Genomic DNA, 15,633 nt, shown 5'->3' on the forward strand with positions numbered 1-15,633 from the left:
AAAAAAAAAAAAAAAGAATCATTACTTTGAAAATACCCAAAATGGCTCCTTACCCTAATACCTCACTTTCAGAGGGAATAGTGTAAAATAGTGAGAATTCTAAGTCAGAATTTTGGCTCACAGCCATTAGTTATTTCAGATGGAAGAGAAGCAGCATATTAAAAAGTAGATTTATACTGAGTCATCTTTTATTCTAATTTCAAAGTCCTTACCAAAAAAAAAAAAAAAAAAACTCACTGCCATCTAGTTGAGTCCAACACAGAGTGACCCCCATGGGGTTTCCGAGGCAGTAGATTTTTATGGAAGTAGATTGCCCCATCTTCTTTTCACGGAGCAGCTGGTGGGTTTGAACCGCCAACTTTCTGGTTAGCAGTCAAATGCCTTAGGCACTACACCACCACAGCTTCTTAGAGGACAACCCAAACCAAAAACCAACTCCCAGTGAATTGATTCTAACTCATAGCAACCTTATAAGACAGAGTAGACCCACCCCACAAGATTCCCAAGGCTATATGTGATCTTTATTACAGGAGCAGATGGCCACCTTGTCCTCCCACAGAGCAGCTGGTAGGCTCAAATGGCCCACCTTCCCATTAGCAGCCAAGCGTTTAAACATCACGCTGCCAGAGCTCTTTCCCTAGAGTACGTGAGACAAAAATCACAACAAACGAAGACCAACTACCACTGTCAACCACCTGGTGGGGAATCTATGTAGGAGAACCAGGGTAGAGTGGGAGAACAATGTGGATCAAAACTCAAAATCATGAAAAAAAAAAAAAGGGACTAGTTTTGCTGGTCTGATAGAGCCTGGTGGAACCTCTGAGTTTTTAACCTCTAGTTGCCCTTTGGGGCTGGAATCTAATCCACTGCTGTGGCTTCCAGCCAAACAAAAGACAAGCATATGAGCTGAACATTTACATTAGGTAGACACACTTCTTGGAGAGATCAATCATGGGAGAACAGAAGGGCTGTGTATGCACAGGGAGACTGCTGGGGGGGTGGGCAGGACTACATGGGAGGGAAGGACACAGGGAAGAGGTGCCTATGGGGAGGAAGTGGGAGGAGAGCTATTACATTGTGGGAGATTACAGCCAATGTCATGAGACAAAGTGTATGTCAACAACTGTATGGAAGATGAATTTGCTCCACAAACTTTCACCTAAATCACAATAAAATTAAAAAAAAAAAATCACAATCAACGAAACCTGATTTTAATATGTTTACAAGAAAGAAACTATCAAGATGGCTATTTTTAATTTTATATGAGCACTGGAATGACACTCTCAATAAAAATATCTTAAAAACATTAGACAAAAATATTTTGTTTGAATGAATCACTAAGCTAGCAAGAAAGGGAAAATTTTCCAAAGGCTAAAAACAAATTGAAAGGGGAAATCTTGGGAAGTAAACAAGCAGGGAAGCCAACTTCTGCCCTGAGATGCCTGCAAACCCTGGGAAGCTGGATTTATAGGTTTGATGGCTGCAGGGTTCACAGAGCAGGCAGTTGTCATGGGGTTGATCTGACCTATAGAGACCTCATGTGTGTCAGAGTGGAACTGGGTTCCACAGGACTTTTAATGGCTGATTTTTCAGAAGTTGATGCCATCTTTTCTTCCAAGGCTACTCTGGGTAGGCTTGAACCTCAAACCTTTCAGTTAGTAGCCAAGCACATTAACTTTATACTGCCCAGGAACTCTAGTGGGATATCTCAGTGGAGGCTCTTACATAAAGATAGGACATAAAAGGCTACATGTTCCATAGGAACACGAACTAGAGGTAAACCTCTCATACAGACAAAGACAACAAAGAAACCAGCTTGTCTGATCTTGCCAATGAGTTGTTGTTGTTGTTGTTATGTGCCGTCGAGTCGAACTTGACTCATAGAAACCTCTCCCTGGGTTTCCGAGGTGGTATCACTATGGAAGTAGACTGCCCCATCTTCCTTCAGAGGAGTGGCTGATGGGTTTGAACCGCCAGCCTTCTGGTTAGCAGTCAAGTGCCTTAGGCACTATGCTACCAGAGATCCTTGGCAATGAGTAGCAAGAGAAAAAAAAAATCTTCCCCTTATATATGTTTTGTCTTGCAAACATGCTCTCTGTGTAGTCAGAAAAGCATATTACAGGGTCAAATATAATAGAAGGTGGTCTAGGGTTCATAGTGTCTCTAGGCAGCCTGCAACTACCAAATCCTCTCTCAAACAAAAACCAAACCCACTGCCATCGAGTCGATTCTGACTCATAGCAACCCCTCCTTGGGTTTCTGAGGTGGTGTCTCTATGGCAGTAGATTGCTCAGTCTTCCTTCCGAGGAATGGCTGGTGGGTTTGAACCAGCCTTCTGGTTAGCAATCAAATGCCTTAGGCACTACACCACCAGAGCTCCTAAATCCTCTATAAACGAATGCAAATCTAACTCAAGCCCAACTGATTAAAGCACCACAGAGTATAACAAAAGATGATCAGTATTAACTACAATAATATTTGATAGACTTTAAGCAACAAGCACTATTAGAGATAAAGAAGGTCACTAGATAATGATAAAGGTGCAGTTCAACAGAAAGATCTAAGATTTTGAAATCTGAATGTACCTACCAATATATCCCTGAAATGGATATGAAACCAACTTTGGTAGAATTATCAGGACATTGAAAAAGTCACTAATAGGGGGACATTTTTAACAAATTTCTCTCTCAGAAATTGTTAGATTGACATGATAAATAGTTCTCTTACCAGCGTCGTGCAAGGTAATTAAAATTAAACTCAAACTGGCTCAACACATCTCCTCCTATGGTATGAGAGAAATATTGACATTTGGTAGGTTAGTGACAACATACAACACAAATTCTCACAATCCAGATCATCAATTCTTCACATGGTTACATGTTTCTGTTCATTGTTTTAGGTAAAGTCATGTCTTTTTTAAGAAAAAATAGATTTTTTAAGATCTCACCTAGTGAAACATATGAAGTAAAAAAGAATCATCCATATAATCAAAGGCTTTTTTTTTTCAACTTAAGGTATGACAGGGTATAATGATTCTTTTAAATAAATGCCACTCACTACCTACATAATTGGTATATTTAAAGGTAATTTATTACAGAAAAAAGATGGAATTTACCAATTTAAAGCTAATGTATTAGGAGACAATAGCTAATAAATTCTAATCCAATATAAAGATAAAGTGTTTCTAAAATTTTGACACAGGTTAATGGTAACATGTAATTTTTGTCAATTTCTTTATAAAAAAATGACATAAATACAACTTTTCAGAAATACATATCTATGCTAAATGATGTATACTTGTATTCTAAACAAACTGCAATATTAAAATAAAATAAAAGCCAGTTCATAAAGGTTAATGGCAAGATATGTTTAAAAAAAATACATATTTAAAATGCAGAAGTGACTTCATTATAGGTGAAATACAAATACTGCAGCAGAAAATTTGATGTAATTTATCAAGCAGAAAATAAAATGTAAATAAACAGTACCAAAATCACCAGTTGAATGAGCCTCAGAATAGGAGTTGTGGAAATCAATCTGAGAAAGAAAGAGAACCATCTGGTATATATCACAAAATGCAGCCAAAGCTCTTACTCCCAAAAGCAAAAGAGTACTGGGGAGATTTAACCCAGTGAATTGCTGAGAGTATGCACAATAGATACACTCAATTTTCATGCAAACATGTATTCAGTTTAAAAATTATATTGGCAGCTGAGTTATATACTAAATGTCATAACAAATAAAGCTATTGCAGACAATTATACATTATAGGACATATACAAAATCTCTACTGAGGCCAAGTTTACACTACTAACAGAATGAAATTACTATCAACGAAAGATGAGGAGGGACTTCCAAGAAGTAAGTCACCGGGTAAGATCACAATTTTCAATTTCTGGATAGTGTTTTTTAAAAGAAAACAAACAAACAAAAAAGCAAAAAGCCTGTAACTACTATTTTTAAATAGTACCAACTGGAAGGCACTAATTTGTTTATTAAGAAACAAAGGTAGTCAAAACAGTTGAATAAAAACAAAAATTCTCAAATTTATTGGTGACTAGGTCAGAAAATCACACCCATCCCTGTATTCAGTGAACATCATTGTGGATGAATTTATCCAGCTAACAGTTGTTGTTGTTGTTATGTGCCGTCAAGTCGGACCCGACTCATAGTGACCCCTCCTTGGGTTTCCGAGGCAGTATCACTACGGAAGTAGATTGCCCCATCTTCCTTCCGAGGACCGCCAGCCTTCTGGTTAGCAGTCAAGTGCCTTAGGCACTATGCTACCAGAGCTCCCAAACTAACAGGAAGATGAATTAATAGGAAAAGATGGAAATCTAATCCAAAACACTTTGGGCAAGAAGGTCCACTAACACATGACATCTGAATGATGACATCTGAATAATCTGAAATTGTCCTTTCTTTAGAAGGATCGGTTGTTGATCCTGAGCATGACACTATCACTCCCATGAAGTCATAAACCATAAAGAGAGGTACTCACAGCTCCCATTGTCTTAAGGAACCCTTGTTCAATACCCAGGCTATGCCAACTGACATCTGCCACCATGTGAGAGGCAATTCCAAACAAGAAAGCTACCAATTTCTCCGTGTCCTGCCAAAGAAGCAAATTGAAGTCATGTATGTTTGGGTTATTTTATAAAATCCTATAAAAAGTTTTAATTAATATGAATTAATTTCCATTACCTCAACTTAACAACAACAACAACAAAAATAATCAGAGGCAGGTACACTATAGTTTCTGGCAACCAAAAACCACGTAGGAGTTTTTAAAATGTTTTGCCATGTCTTGGAAGATTAAGCAGTGAGTCCCCTTTCCCCACTCCCACTCCTGGTAACCACTAATAAACTTTGGTCTCTATACATTTGCTTATTGCTTCCAGATTAATTACTATTGGAGCAAAATCACCACGTGGCAAAACTCTCTTTAAAAAAAAAAAAAAAAATCTGTCATATATGTCTATCTGTGTGTATTTAATTTTTATTGTTATAAAAATATAAAGAACACAACATTCGCCAATTCAACATTTTTCACATGTACAATTCAATAAAATCAATTACATTAGTCACATTGTATAACCATCACCAATATCCATTGCCAATTTTCCATCTACATAAACAAACTAAATGCTACCTAAACAGTGATCCCCCTTTCCCCATGCCTCCTGCCCTTGGCAGCTACTACTGAACCCTCATCTCTTTACCTTTGCATAGTCTAGGTATTTCATATTAGTAAAATAAAACAGTATTTATTCTTTATGATGCATTCAAGGGTTAACCAACCACCCACCATGCCTCAAGTGCTGGGTTTGGCACTGGAGGTACAATGGTGAATAAGCCCTCATTGAGTCTTGGGGGAGGGTACAAATGGGATAAGGGCAGGTGCAAAAAAGTCCTTGTCAAGCTTAGTATGGAATTATTTTAGGATTAGAGAGTCACGCCTACCTTCTCCCAGGGAACGGGATAATTCTCCCGGATGTAATGAATGCTTGCATTAAGAAATGGAGTCCAGTGGGTGCTCTCAGACACTTCATGATATTTTCCTGCCAAAACAAAAGCAGTACTCAACAACAACAAACAGCATGCTGCCGTTGAGTTGGACCTGACTCATAGTGACCCTGTATCACTACGGAAATAGATTGCCCAACCTTCCTTCCGAGGAGTGACTGGTGGGTTTGAAACTCAAGCCTTCTGGTTGGCAGTCAAGAGCCTTAGGCACTATGCTACCAGAGCTTCTAAAGCAGTGCTCAGGATCTTTTATTTAAAAGCTAGAGATTTTCATTAGTCAACCATAAAGAGAAATAAAGTCCCAATACATGCTACTGCATGGATGAACCTTGAAAACATTATGCCAAGTGAAATAAGTCAGTCACAAAAGGAAGAATGTTGTATGATCCCAGTTACATAAAGTATCCAGAATAGGCAAATGTATAGAGACCAAAGTTTATTAGTGGTTACCAGGAGTGGGAGTGGGGAAAGGGGACTCACTGCTTAAGGGACACTGAACTTCTGTTAAGGGTGATGGGAAATTTGGAAACAGACAATGGTGATGGTTGCACAGCATGATGAATGTAATTAACATCACTGAATTGTACATGTAAAAAAATGTTAACATGTCAAATGTTTTGTTACATATATATTTACCACATTAAAAAAAAAAAAAAAAGTTACCTGATATGGAGGTTAAGAAAACAAAGTTGGAGATTCTCAAACAAATATTCGCTAAACCAGATCTCCAGTATCACCCACTACTTACTGCCTTCCTTCTCCTCTCCCCTTCAAACCCTTTAGTTTCTTTGGGCAGAGTTCAAAGGAAGTCTCTAAGACAGAAGAAACTCACTGCCATTGAGTCAATTCCAACTCATAGAGACTCCCATTGGGTTTCCAAGGCTGTAAATCTTTACAGAAGCTGACTGCCTCATCTTCTTCTGCAGAGCACCTGGTGGGTTTGAACCACCGACCTTTTGGTTAGCAGCCAAATGCATTCACCACTATACCACCAGAACAGAACAGAAGAGAACATCTGTTCTGATCTCCCTAAAACAGAAGATCAGGTTGAAATTTTGGAATCAGCATAGTTCTGTCTGATGACTAGAGCCCCACAGTAAGAAGAAAGAAACCTAAAGGGGCTCATGGCATCTCTATCACTTGGGCTCAATAGAGGCTAGATGGTTTTCCATTTCTGTGCCTTAAAGCTACGAAGGGAGTCCCTGAATGGTTCAAATAGTTAACATGCTCTGCTGCTAACCAAAAGGTTGGTGGTTCAATGCCACCCAGAGGTACATTGGAAGAAAGGCCTGGAGCTCTATTTCTTTAAAAAAAAAAAAAAAAAGCCATTGAAAAACCTATTGAACACAGTTCTACTCTGACACATATGGGATTGCCATGTGTTGGAGCCAAGCTCCACAGCAACTGAAACTGGATAGAAAGCAAAGAAGACAAATTTTGTTTTTGTTTTTGTTTTTCAAATCTTCTTTGTCCATCACAGTCACTGTCAGTCTCCCTAATGGCATGGAAAATAGAAGCAGCTACTCCAAAGGCTTTCAAGAACATGAATGTATAACAATTGTTTTCAGACTGCATAGGCCCCAGTGAATACTTACCCAGCAACACCTGACTGGGCCATTGGTGGCCCATGCAGCTCTTTATTCCCACAGGGAGGAAGGAAAGACAGAAACTGGCCTCTATTCTAAACCTCCAAATGCCAACCTGCATGGGGTGCCAAATGCCACTGGGGCAATAGAAAGCAAAACTCCGGAGTTCAGATCCCTCAGTGGTAATATCGGGAGCTCTGGTAGTGTAGTGCCTAAGGCACTGGACTGCTAACCAGAGGGCTGGTGGTTCAAATCCACCAGCAACTCCTCGGGAGGAAAATGGGGCAATCTACTTCCATAGTGATACTGCCTCGGAAAGCCAAGGAGGGGTCATTATGAGTCGGGTCCGACTCAACGGCACATAAGAACAACAACAACAGTGGTAATATTCAGACTGTGTCTTTTTACTCATCAACCTTGGGTTTATCAGCCTTAACAGCCAGCAGCTGCCTGAGTGAAGAAAAAGCCTCCAGCTTCAGTGGGCCAGGAGCAGGAGGCAGACTTTATGTTGTTGCTAAAGTGAAAAACTGCCTAATCAGTTTTAAAGCACTGGTTTTTCTAGAAACTATTTTCAAGGAAATTAACTTGTAACTAAGGAATTTTATTTGCTGTAAAAGTTTTCTTAGAAATAAAATTTCTAATATTTCATATTCTTCAGAATATAGTAAGAATTTAGAATTAGGTATAACCATAGCTCTTTTGGCAAACTTCCACTTAACTAAATGACCAGTGTGGTAGTTAAGGTTATGTGTCAATTTGGCTGGGCCTGGCTTTGAGTGGCTGGGCAGCTGGTTGTAGTTACTCCCCATGGTGAAATTGGTAATCAGCTCCATGGTGGAATCTGCCAAGAGCAGCTGAGTAGCTGCTTTAGGGATGTGATCTGCTTCTGGTATATAAGGAGAAGCTTTGGGAATGGTCTGCAGCTTTGGCATGCTTGAATCTTGCATGTAGCCATGTTGTCTGCCAATCTTGGGATTCTTAATGGACTTGAATCAATGGCCTGCCATGTGGTTTGGTAATATCCAGACTATGTCTTTTTTACTCATCAACCTTGGGTTTATCAGCCTCAGAAGCCAGCAGCTGCCTGAGTGAAGAAAAGCCTCCAGCTTCAGGGGCCAGGAGCAGGAGGCAGAGCTGAAGCCCAAGGTCAAGGGGCTTTCACCTAGCCCTAGAGCTGGCCCTTTGAACTTGGACTTCTAGCCTCCACAACTGTAAGAGAAAAAACTCCTGTTAGTTAAAGCCATCCCATTTGTGGTATTTCCTGTTAAGAGCTCCACTAAGTAACCAAAACAGCCAGGTTGATCAAAGAAAGAACTGATGGGAAGTGAAAGAAAGCTAACTCCCAGAACATGCTGGATGCTGACAGCAAGCAAGAGACTGAACTGTAGCTTACCAAGACTCAGCCAGGCCTGTTTCTCATGCTATTTGTGCCAATTACCCATGTTATTATAATTATAAAATTTAATTAAATATTAGGTAAACTAATGAAATATGAATACAGAAACAATTGCTTCTTTGGGAGCTGGGTATCTAAGACAATTGTGTCCTTTGGAAAGATGTCAAAAAAGTGAATTATCAAAAAAAAGAAAACCCTACTGTTGAATTAGATATGTATGAGATAATAGTTTGACAACAAGTTGAGTCTAGATTCAAATTTCTTGTCATCATCACATATTTTATAATTCTTCTCTTTAATTGACTTTTGTTGATTTCCCAATCATACAATGGTCCCACTCACATCAGATAAGAAGGTATCTATCATTTCTTAAAAAAATTGAAAAATGCTGGATAAATAGTTTGCATTTGTTTTCACAGTACCTTTATAATGAGTGTTATCAGTCTTTTAAAATGGCATTCAGTAAGCAGTTCCTCAAATTTGACAAAAAATATCTTTTAATTTCTTTGTTTCTTGTGTAAGATATAAAGGGACTGTTGAAATATCAAGGAATAGTACTGCCCTCTGAATACAGTATGGGAAATGCTAAACTAGAAATACTAGGTTAGAAACAGGGAGAACTGCAACAAGCAGACAAAATATATTAAAACTTGTGAAAGCTGGTACCTGTGTAAGGTGGAAACCTGTCAGAGAAAGGAAAACTCAAAATATTTTCCACTAAAAGGAGTGATAGAAAAGTGGTAAGAATGCACTCTGTCAAAGGTGGGAAACTTGCAAGATCCAGAAAACAAGGCAGGCCCAGATGGAGTTCCAGCTTTCACTGGTTTCATGGTAAAAGGATTGAGGAATGATAGTTAACAGACTAAAAGAGAAACAGGAAAAAAAAGTTAAGAAATACAAAAACTTAGTTGTCTGGGATCATAACTATAGGGGCAAGTAGCCCTAAACATGTCATTGGTCCTAATGGCATCATTGTGTTCAAAGAATAGGATAAGAGTTCATGACCTCAAGACTTCAAAATAGTTTACAAAAAAAAAAAAAAAAAAAAAAACTTGACTGCCATTGAGTCAAGTCGATCCAACTTTTAGTGACCCCTCCTTGGGTTTCCAAGGCAGTATCTCTACAGAAGTAGATTGCCCAATCTTCCTTCTGAGGAGTGGCTGGTGGGTTTGAACCATCAGCCTTCTGGTTAGCAGTCAATAAAATGGTTTACAGCTGACCCAATGTGCTGGATATCTTCTATTGTTCCCTCAGATCCTCATTCCATCCTTCTCCACCCTGCAGGTGACCTGTTTCAACTGACTTCTTTGCCTTCTGGCATTTGGTTGGGTTGTTTCTGGCCAATGGGGAAAACCAGCAGGAGAGGGAGGGAAGAACTAGGTATTTATTCTCCCCAGCTCCCCTTGCGTGGAGTCACAGCAGGCTGGCTGTGTCCCTTGACTGAAGCTCCAACTCCTGTCAAGAGGTACCCTCCTTGTAGCTCTCTGTTTGTAGTCCCAATAACCACTCCCTCTCTGTCAAGCCCACTAATGGTCCTGATTTACTGCTCCAGTACTGCACAATCCTTTGTGATTTCCTTATATTCTGGCCACACCTTTGTAAAGTATCCCTTTGTGAAACACCCTTCAAATGACTCAATTTGAGTGTGCCTTCTGAGTCCCGCTGTAGTCATAATAGTACAACAACTCAGTTACTGATAACACTTCCTTAGATTGGCATAACTCTTGACAAAATACTACCCAATAATACCAACAACAATCTGATGAAGAGGGAAGGCAGGCATTATTATTATTATTATTATTTTAAAAATAAATTACGGTCAAGTCAATTCTGACTTATTTGTGTCAGAGTACAACTGTGCTCCATAGGATTTAGCAGCTAAGTACTTTAACCATTTTCACCAATACAATATTATTTTACAGATATGGAAACTAAAACTCAGTGCACAAGTGATTTTTCCAAGGTCACATGTTAACAGGAGATACAGAAGGAATCAATACTCTGACTTTTCAATCTCTTGAAAAAGTTTTCTCCTTTGCTATGAAGTAGGAGCTCTGGTAGTGTAGTGCCTAAGGCACTTGACTGCTAACCAGAAGGCTGGCAGTTCAAACCCACCAGCCACTCCTCGGAAAGAAGATGGGGCAATCTACTTCATAATGATACTGCCTCGGAAACCCAAGGAGGGGTCGCTATGAGTCGGGTCCGACTAGAGGGCACATTAACAACAACAACAACATGCCGTGAAGTAGTAGAACAAGTAAGGATGCTTAGAATTGTTTGCATCAAAAATATATTTAAAATTTTCAGAAATTTACATGCTTAAAGAAGTAAATTTTAGTCAAATAGAAAGAGCACTATGTGAAATAAGTCTTTGACCAACAAAAATGGAAAATACAATATGCTGTTATATTTATAAAACTCATAATCATCCCTATTAGCCAAGTAAAAGTGACATTGTTTGGTTTGCAAACCTTAGTCTTACCTCCTTTGCAGATGCTGGGGTAAAAAGAATCAGGAAACACAGCTCCAGCCTGATATGCATCCTGGTGTTCGAGTAACAGCTGGGGATCAGGAAAATAGAGAGATTAAAGGACAAGAATCAACAGCCTAGAAAATGCAGGCCCAGTCAATTTCCACCTATGGGATGCTGAAATTCAGGGGTTGTGGGGAGGAAGGAAAGAAGGGAAAAAGGGAGGATGGGAGAGATAGAAGCAAAGAAGGAAAAGGGAAAGGAGCAGAAGAATAAATAATAAAAACCCATGCATAATTCAGGACAATATACTGCAATACATAACTTCAGTTTCTTTCCTACCAAACACACCATTCCTATCACCACCCACAGCTGTTGAGTCAATTCCAACTGAAAGCAACCCTATAGAGCAGAGTAGAACTGCCTATAGGGTTTCCAAGGCTATAAATTTTTGCAGAAGCTGACTACCACATCTTTCTCCCTTGGAGCTACTGGGTTTGAACACCAGCCTTTTAGTTGGCAGCCAAGTGCTTTAACCACTATACCACCAGGGCTCCTTTATCAAGCACAGACAAGATATTTAAGAAATAGCAAAAGTCACTTATTTGAATTTCACCTTTTATTTTCTCTGTCCACCCACTAGAGCCATCTTTCCCTAATGCTACTTCACTTACCAGATCTGAGTTTTCATAAGATTTTCATTAATCCTCATTGAAATGAGAAAAATTCAAATAAGTGAGTTTATAGTTGCTCCTCGTGCTTTAGCATAAGATTATCTCCTTCAAGCACTGGGAAGCTTAAAAAGAGAAAAAAGTATTGTCCCTTTCTAAATGATGTGATATCAGGTGGTGGATGCTTTCTTTCAAATGTTCTTCCTTGGTAGGCCAGCTCATTCAACTCCATTTGAACTCTCTAGTGGTATGCCCAGCTGCTTGCTAACCAGTGACTGTCAAATCAGTTCCAACACATGGCAGCCCCATGTGTGTCAGAGTAGCACTGTGCTCTATATGGCTGATTTTTCAGAAGTAGATCCCCAGGCTTTTCCTTTGAGGCACCCATGAGTGGACTAGAACCTCCAACCTTTTGGTTGGTAGCTGAGTCAATTAACTCTTTGTATCACCCAGAATCTTCATGCTAGAAGCTAGAAAACAAAAAACATTTCTGAGATTTCCTTAAATCTTAGGCTCTGATATGGTTCAGCTTCCACCATAGAGCCCACTTCTACCTCTTTTGTGTCTTTAGTTGGCATAGAAGGTTTGGTTTTTCTGTAAATGTGACGGCAGAAGCCCCAGGGTTTGCTAGCGAGGAGCTTGACTGAGGTGATGAGATCCCAGAGTTTACTGTTAAGGTGGCTGCTTCTTAATTCCCAAACTGAGCATGAAACAATTGGACCTGGAGCTAGTAAATGCAGCAATACTCTTTGATCATAGCATGGGTAGCAGTTCCTTGGCCTGCCAGTCTTGTATATTGTTCTGGGAGTCCTTTCTGGATGCTCATCCTAGAGCCCACTCCTCCAGTGTTCATAAAAGATTATAAACATTGAAGTCCCAAACTTCTGGTAGTAAACTGCTCTCTGCTTAAGCTAGCCAGAATGGTTTCCATTATCTACAAGTGAATTCTGATTGATACCAAAGCAAAAACCAAACCAGGTGCTATTGAGGCAAATGTGACTCGTGGCAACACCATGTGATTCACAATAGAAATGAGCTCCATAGGGTTTTCATGGCTGTGGCCTTTTGGAAGCAGATTGGAGGTCCTTCTTCCAAAAGGTGCCTTTTGGTAGTTCTGATCAACTAAACTTTCAGTTAGAAACTGAGCACTTAATCATTGCATCACAATACAATTGGAAAAATAATAGTTTAGCAACCAACTTGTTTTTTCTTTCAATATGAAGGTATTAGTAAGTGGACCACTGTGGTGCAATGGGTCGCTTAAAAGTATATAAAGGCCTTTCTAGCCATGATCTTGTAACTTCTACCAAAAATTGGGCAGGATTATGCAAATAAGGTGCTTATGACCCAGGAATGCAAATAAGGTGCATGGCAACCTTGTGGGGGTAGGACCATGAAATTAAGGTGTATGGGACCCTATAGAGGGAACTGCTTAGTTTTTGTCATTCTACTAGGCTTAAAGTGACATATCCCAGAGATGGACATTGGAGACCTGACTACAACCAAGAAGAAGAGATGGGAGCAGAGTAAGTCCTTTGGACCCAAGGTCCCTGTGCTGGGAACCTCCTAGACCCAGGAGACAGAGAGCTGTAACACTGCAGATGGCAAGAAGCAGTGGCAGAGAAATAGCAGCAGCAGTGACAGCAGAACCAAGAGTCAGGCAAGAGATAGTGTGGCGGGCTTCCCAGCTCACAGAGCAAGAGAGCTGAATGCCTTCAGGCAGGAGGCTCACTAACGGAGTGGGGTGCCTCCAGGTTCCTGACAGAGTTAGCCTTGACAACCCAGGGAGTAGAGCAAGAAAGCCGAACACCTTCGGGCCAGGGCTTAAGGGCAGAATGGGGTTCCTCCAGGCACTTACTGGGAATGCTAAAGAGCTGTGTAACAATTGCCTGATCAGGGCAGAGGCTGGGCCAGCTCAAGAGGCTCAAGAGGCCCAAGGGGTCAAGGGGCCAAGGGCCTGAGGTGCTGAAGGTGAGAGAGAGGCTTGCCTGTTGGCACAGCTGAGAAGAGACTGTCATGATCAAAGAACTGTATCCTGAGTCATTTCTGATCCTGAATTATAACCTATTACTTCCCTAATAAACTCTATAATCATGAGCATTGTCTGTGAGTTCTGTGTGGCCACTGCAATGAAATACTGCAGAAAGGATGGCTGGTGTCAGAATTGGTAAATAAGTTGAAGACAGGAGGCATGTCTGACCTCCACCTCACAGGAATCAGCCTTGGGCTAAAGCTGGTGGTGATTCTCTTTCCCCTTCACAAAGTTAGAGGTGGTCAGATGCCTCTACCATGCCATTTTTACAACAAAAATACTTTTGTTTGAAGGAAACAAAAGTACCTCCAAAAAACTTAGAAAATAAAGAAATACAGTCATTTTGTTAGGTTTTTGTTTTGTTTTGTTTTTTAATTTCTTTTACTTCTGACCAGTCTTCCATTCCCCTCCTTCTAGAGAGACGAATTCATTCCATTGTGGCTAGGTGGGGGTGGCCACAGGTGTAAATTCCCACTATACCTATCTTTCACCACAGTCTTTGGCTCAAAGATGCACACTTGATCAAAGCTAGTTGAGTCAGAATCTTCCTCAAGACCTCTGAGCTAAAGCTATGGGAAAAACACCTTCTTTTCTTTGGGGTTGGTAAGCTTTGAAGCTAAGAGTCCTGAGCTGTGGGCAACCTACTTGTATAGAAAGAGTGCTATCTAGACCCTGGATCTAGCTTTTCCCCTGGGCAATGAGCCAAATGGACCAGTAAATGGCCCTTTTTCTAAAGATAGCTTGAATTTGATTTTTGTCACTTGAAAATAATAATTAACTTTATTAAATATTTACTTTACCAACCCCTGTTTAATGTGTATTCAAACTTGAACGTGCATGGTCTAGTGAAGTACATAATATTATTTTACATAACAAAATAATTCTGAAGTAAATTTGCAAAATAAATGCACCAAATAGTCTGGAAACTGCTGGAATAAAAAGAAGAAAAATGAGGAAGGATGTATCCTTCAGATATAAAAATGTATTTTTAAGCTAGAGAAATTAAAATAGCATGATACCAGCGCCAAAAGAGATAGCTAGATTAATGAAACATAATAAAGAGTACAGAAGCAGGCTCAAGCATACATAATAACTTAATATATGATATACCAAAAAAAAAATGCCATCTAGTCAATTCTGACTCATGGCAACCTCACGTGTTACAGAGTAGGACCGAGCTCTGCAGGGTTTTCTTGTCTGTAATCTATATGGAAGCAGACTGGCATGCTCTGTTGGGTAGATTCAAACTTCAAAACTTTAAGTTAGTCATTGAGTGCAAACTGTTTGTACCACACAGGGACCTTCTTAAATATGACAGAGATGAGCAAAGGTTTGAGTAGTCAGCAAAGAGTGTTGACATAACACCAACAACTATGAGTGTACCTAGCACACATGCTTAGCTGTGTGGACTGAAATTAACATTATCAATAATACTATTGGATCTGTATCATGCCTCATGCCAAAATAAGCACAAGATGTCTTATGGAGTTAATTGTTAAAAGTGGGGTCATAAGAACCTTTAAAAATTATGCTGAGTTAAATAAGTCAGTCATAAAAGGACAAATATTATATGATCCCTCTTAAACAAAATAAACAAATGTATAAAGACCAAAGTTTATTAGTGGTTATCTGGGAGTGGGAGGGAAAAGGAAAAAAACCATTGTTTAGGGGACATTGAGTTTTTGTTAATAACGGTGGAATAATTTGGAAAAGGGAAATGGTGATGGTTGTACAACGTGATGAACTGAATCAATGTCACTGAACTATACATGCAAAAGATGTTGAGTTGGCAAATGTTTGGCCATATGTATTTTTGCCCAAATTTTAAAAAAAAGAAAAGTAGAGCCATAAATTAACCAGATGAAATTTAAGTCAATAATTGTAACATTTTCGAGTGCGTAGCATAGAGAAATTATTGATGGATTTATCTACATTATATATATATATATATA

At 39.6% G+C, this 15,633-nt stretch overlaps 1 protein-coding gene across 1 annotated transcript in view; it reads right to left on the reverse strand.

The window, feature by feature from the left end:
* GPLD1 (glycosylphosphatidylinositol specific phospholipase D1) overlaps window positions 1-15,633 on the reverse strand; it is a 74,502-nt gene that overhangs the window by 41,456 nt on the left and 17,413 nt on the right. The window contains exons 3-7 of the mRNA XM_007949811.2: window positions 10,991-11,069; window positions 5,464-5,561; window positions 4,502-4,612; window positions 3,489-3,537; window positions 2,728-2,782 (exon numbers count right to left, since the gene is read on the reverse strand). Coding sequence (XP_007948002.1) covers window positions 2,728-2,782; window positions 3,489-3,537; window positions 4,502-4,612; window positions 5,464-5,561; window positions 10,991-11,069 — 392 coding nt within the window. The remainder of the gene's footprint in view (window positions 1-2,727; window positions 2,783-3,488; window positions 3,538-4,501; window positions 4,613-5,463; window positions 5,562-10,990; window positions 11,070-15,633) is intronic.

Source organism: Orycteropus afer, unplaced genomic scaffold, assembly GCF_000298275.1.
Source record: "Orycteropus afer afer isolate SDZICR_OR568_19922 unplaced genomic scaffold, OryAfe1.0 scaffold00255, whole genome shotgun sequence".
Lineage (NCBI taxonomy): Eukaryota > Metazoa > Chordata > Mammalia > Tubulidentata > Orycteropodidae > Orycteropus > Orycteropus afer.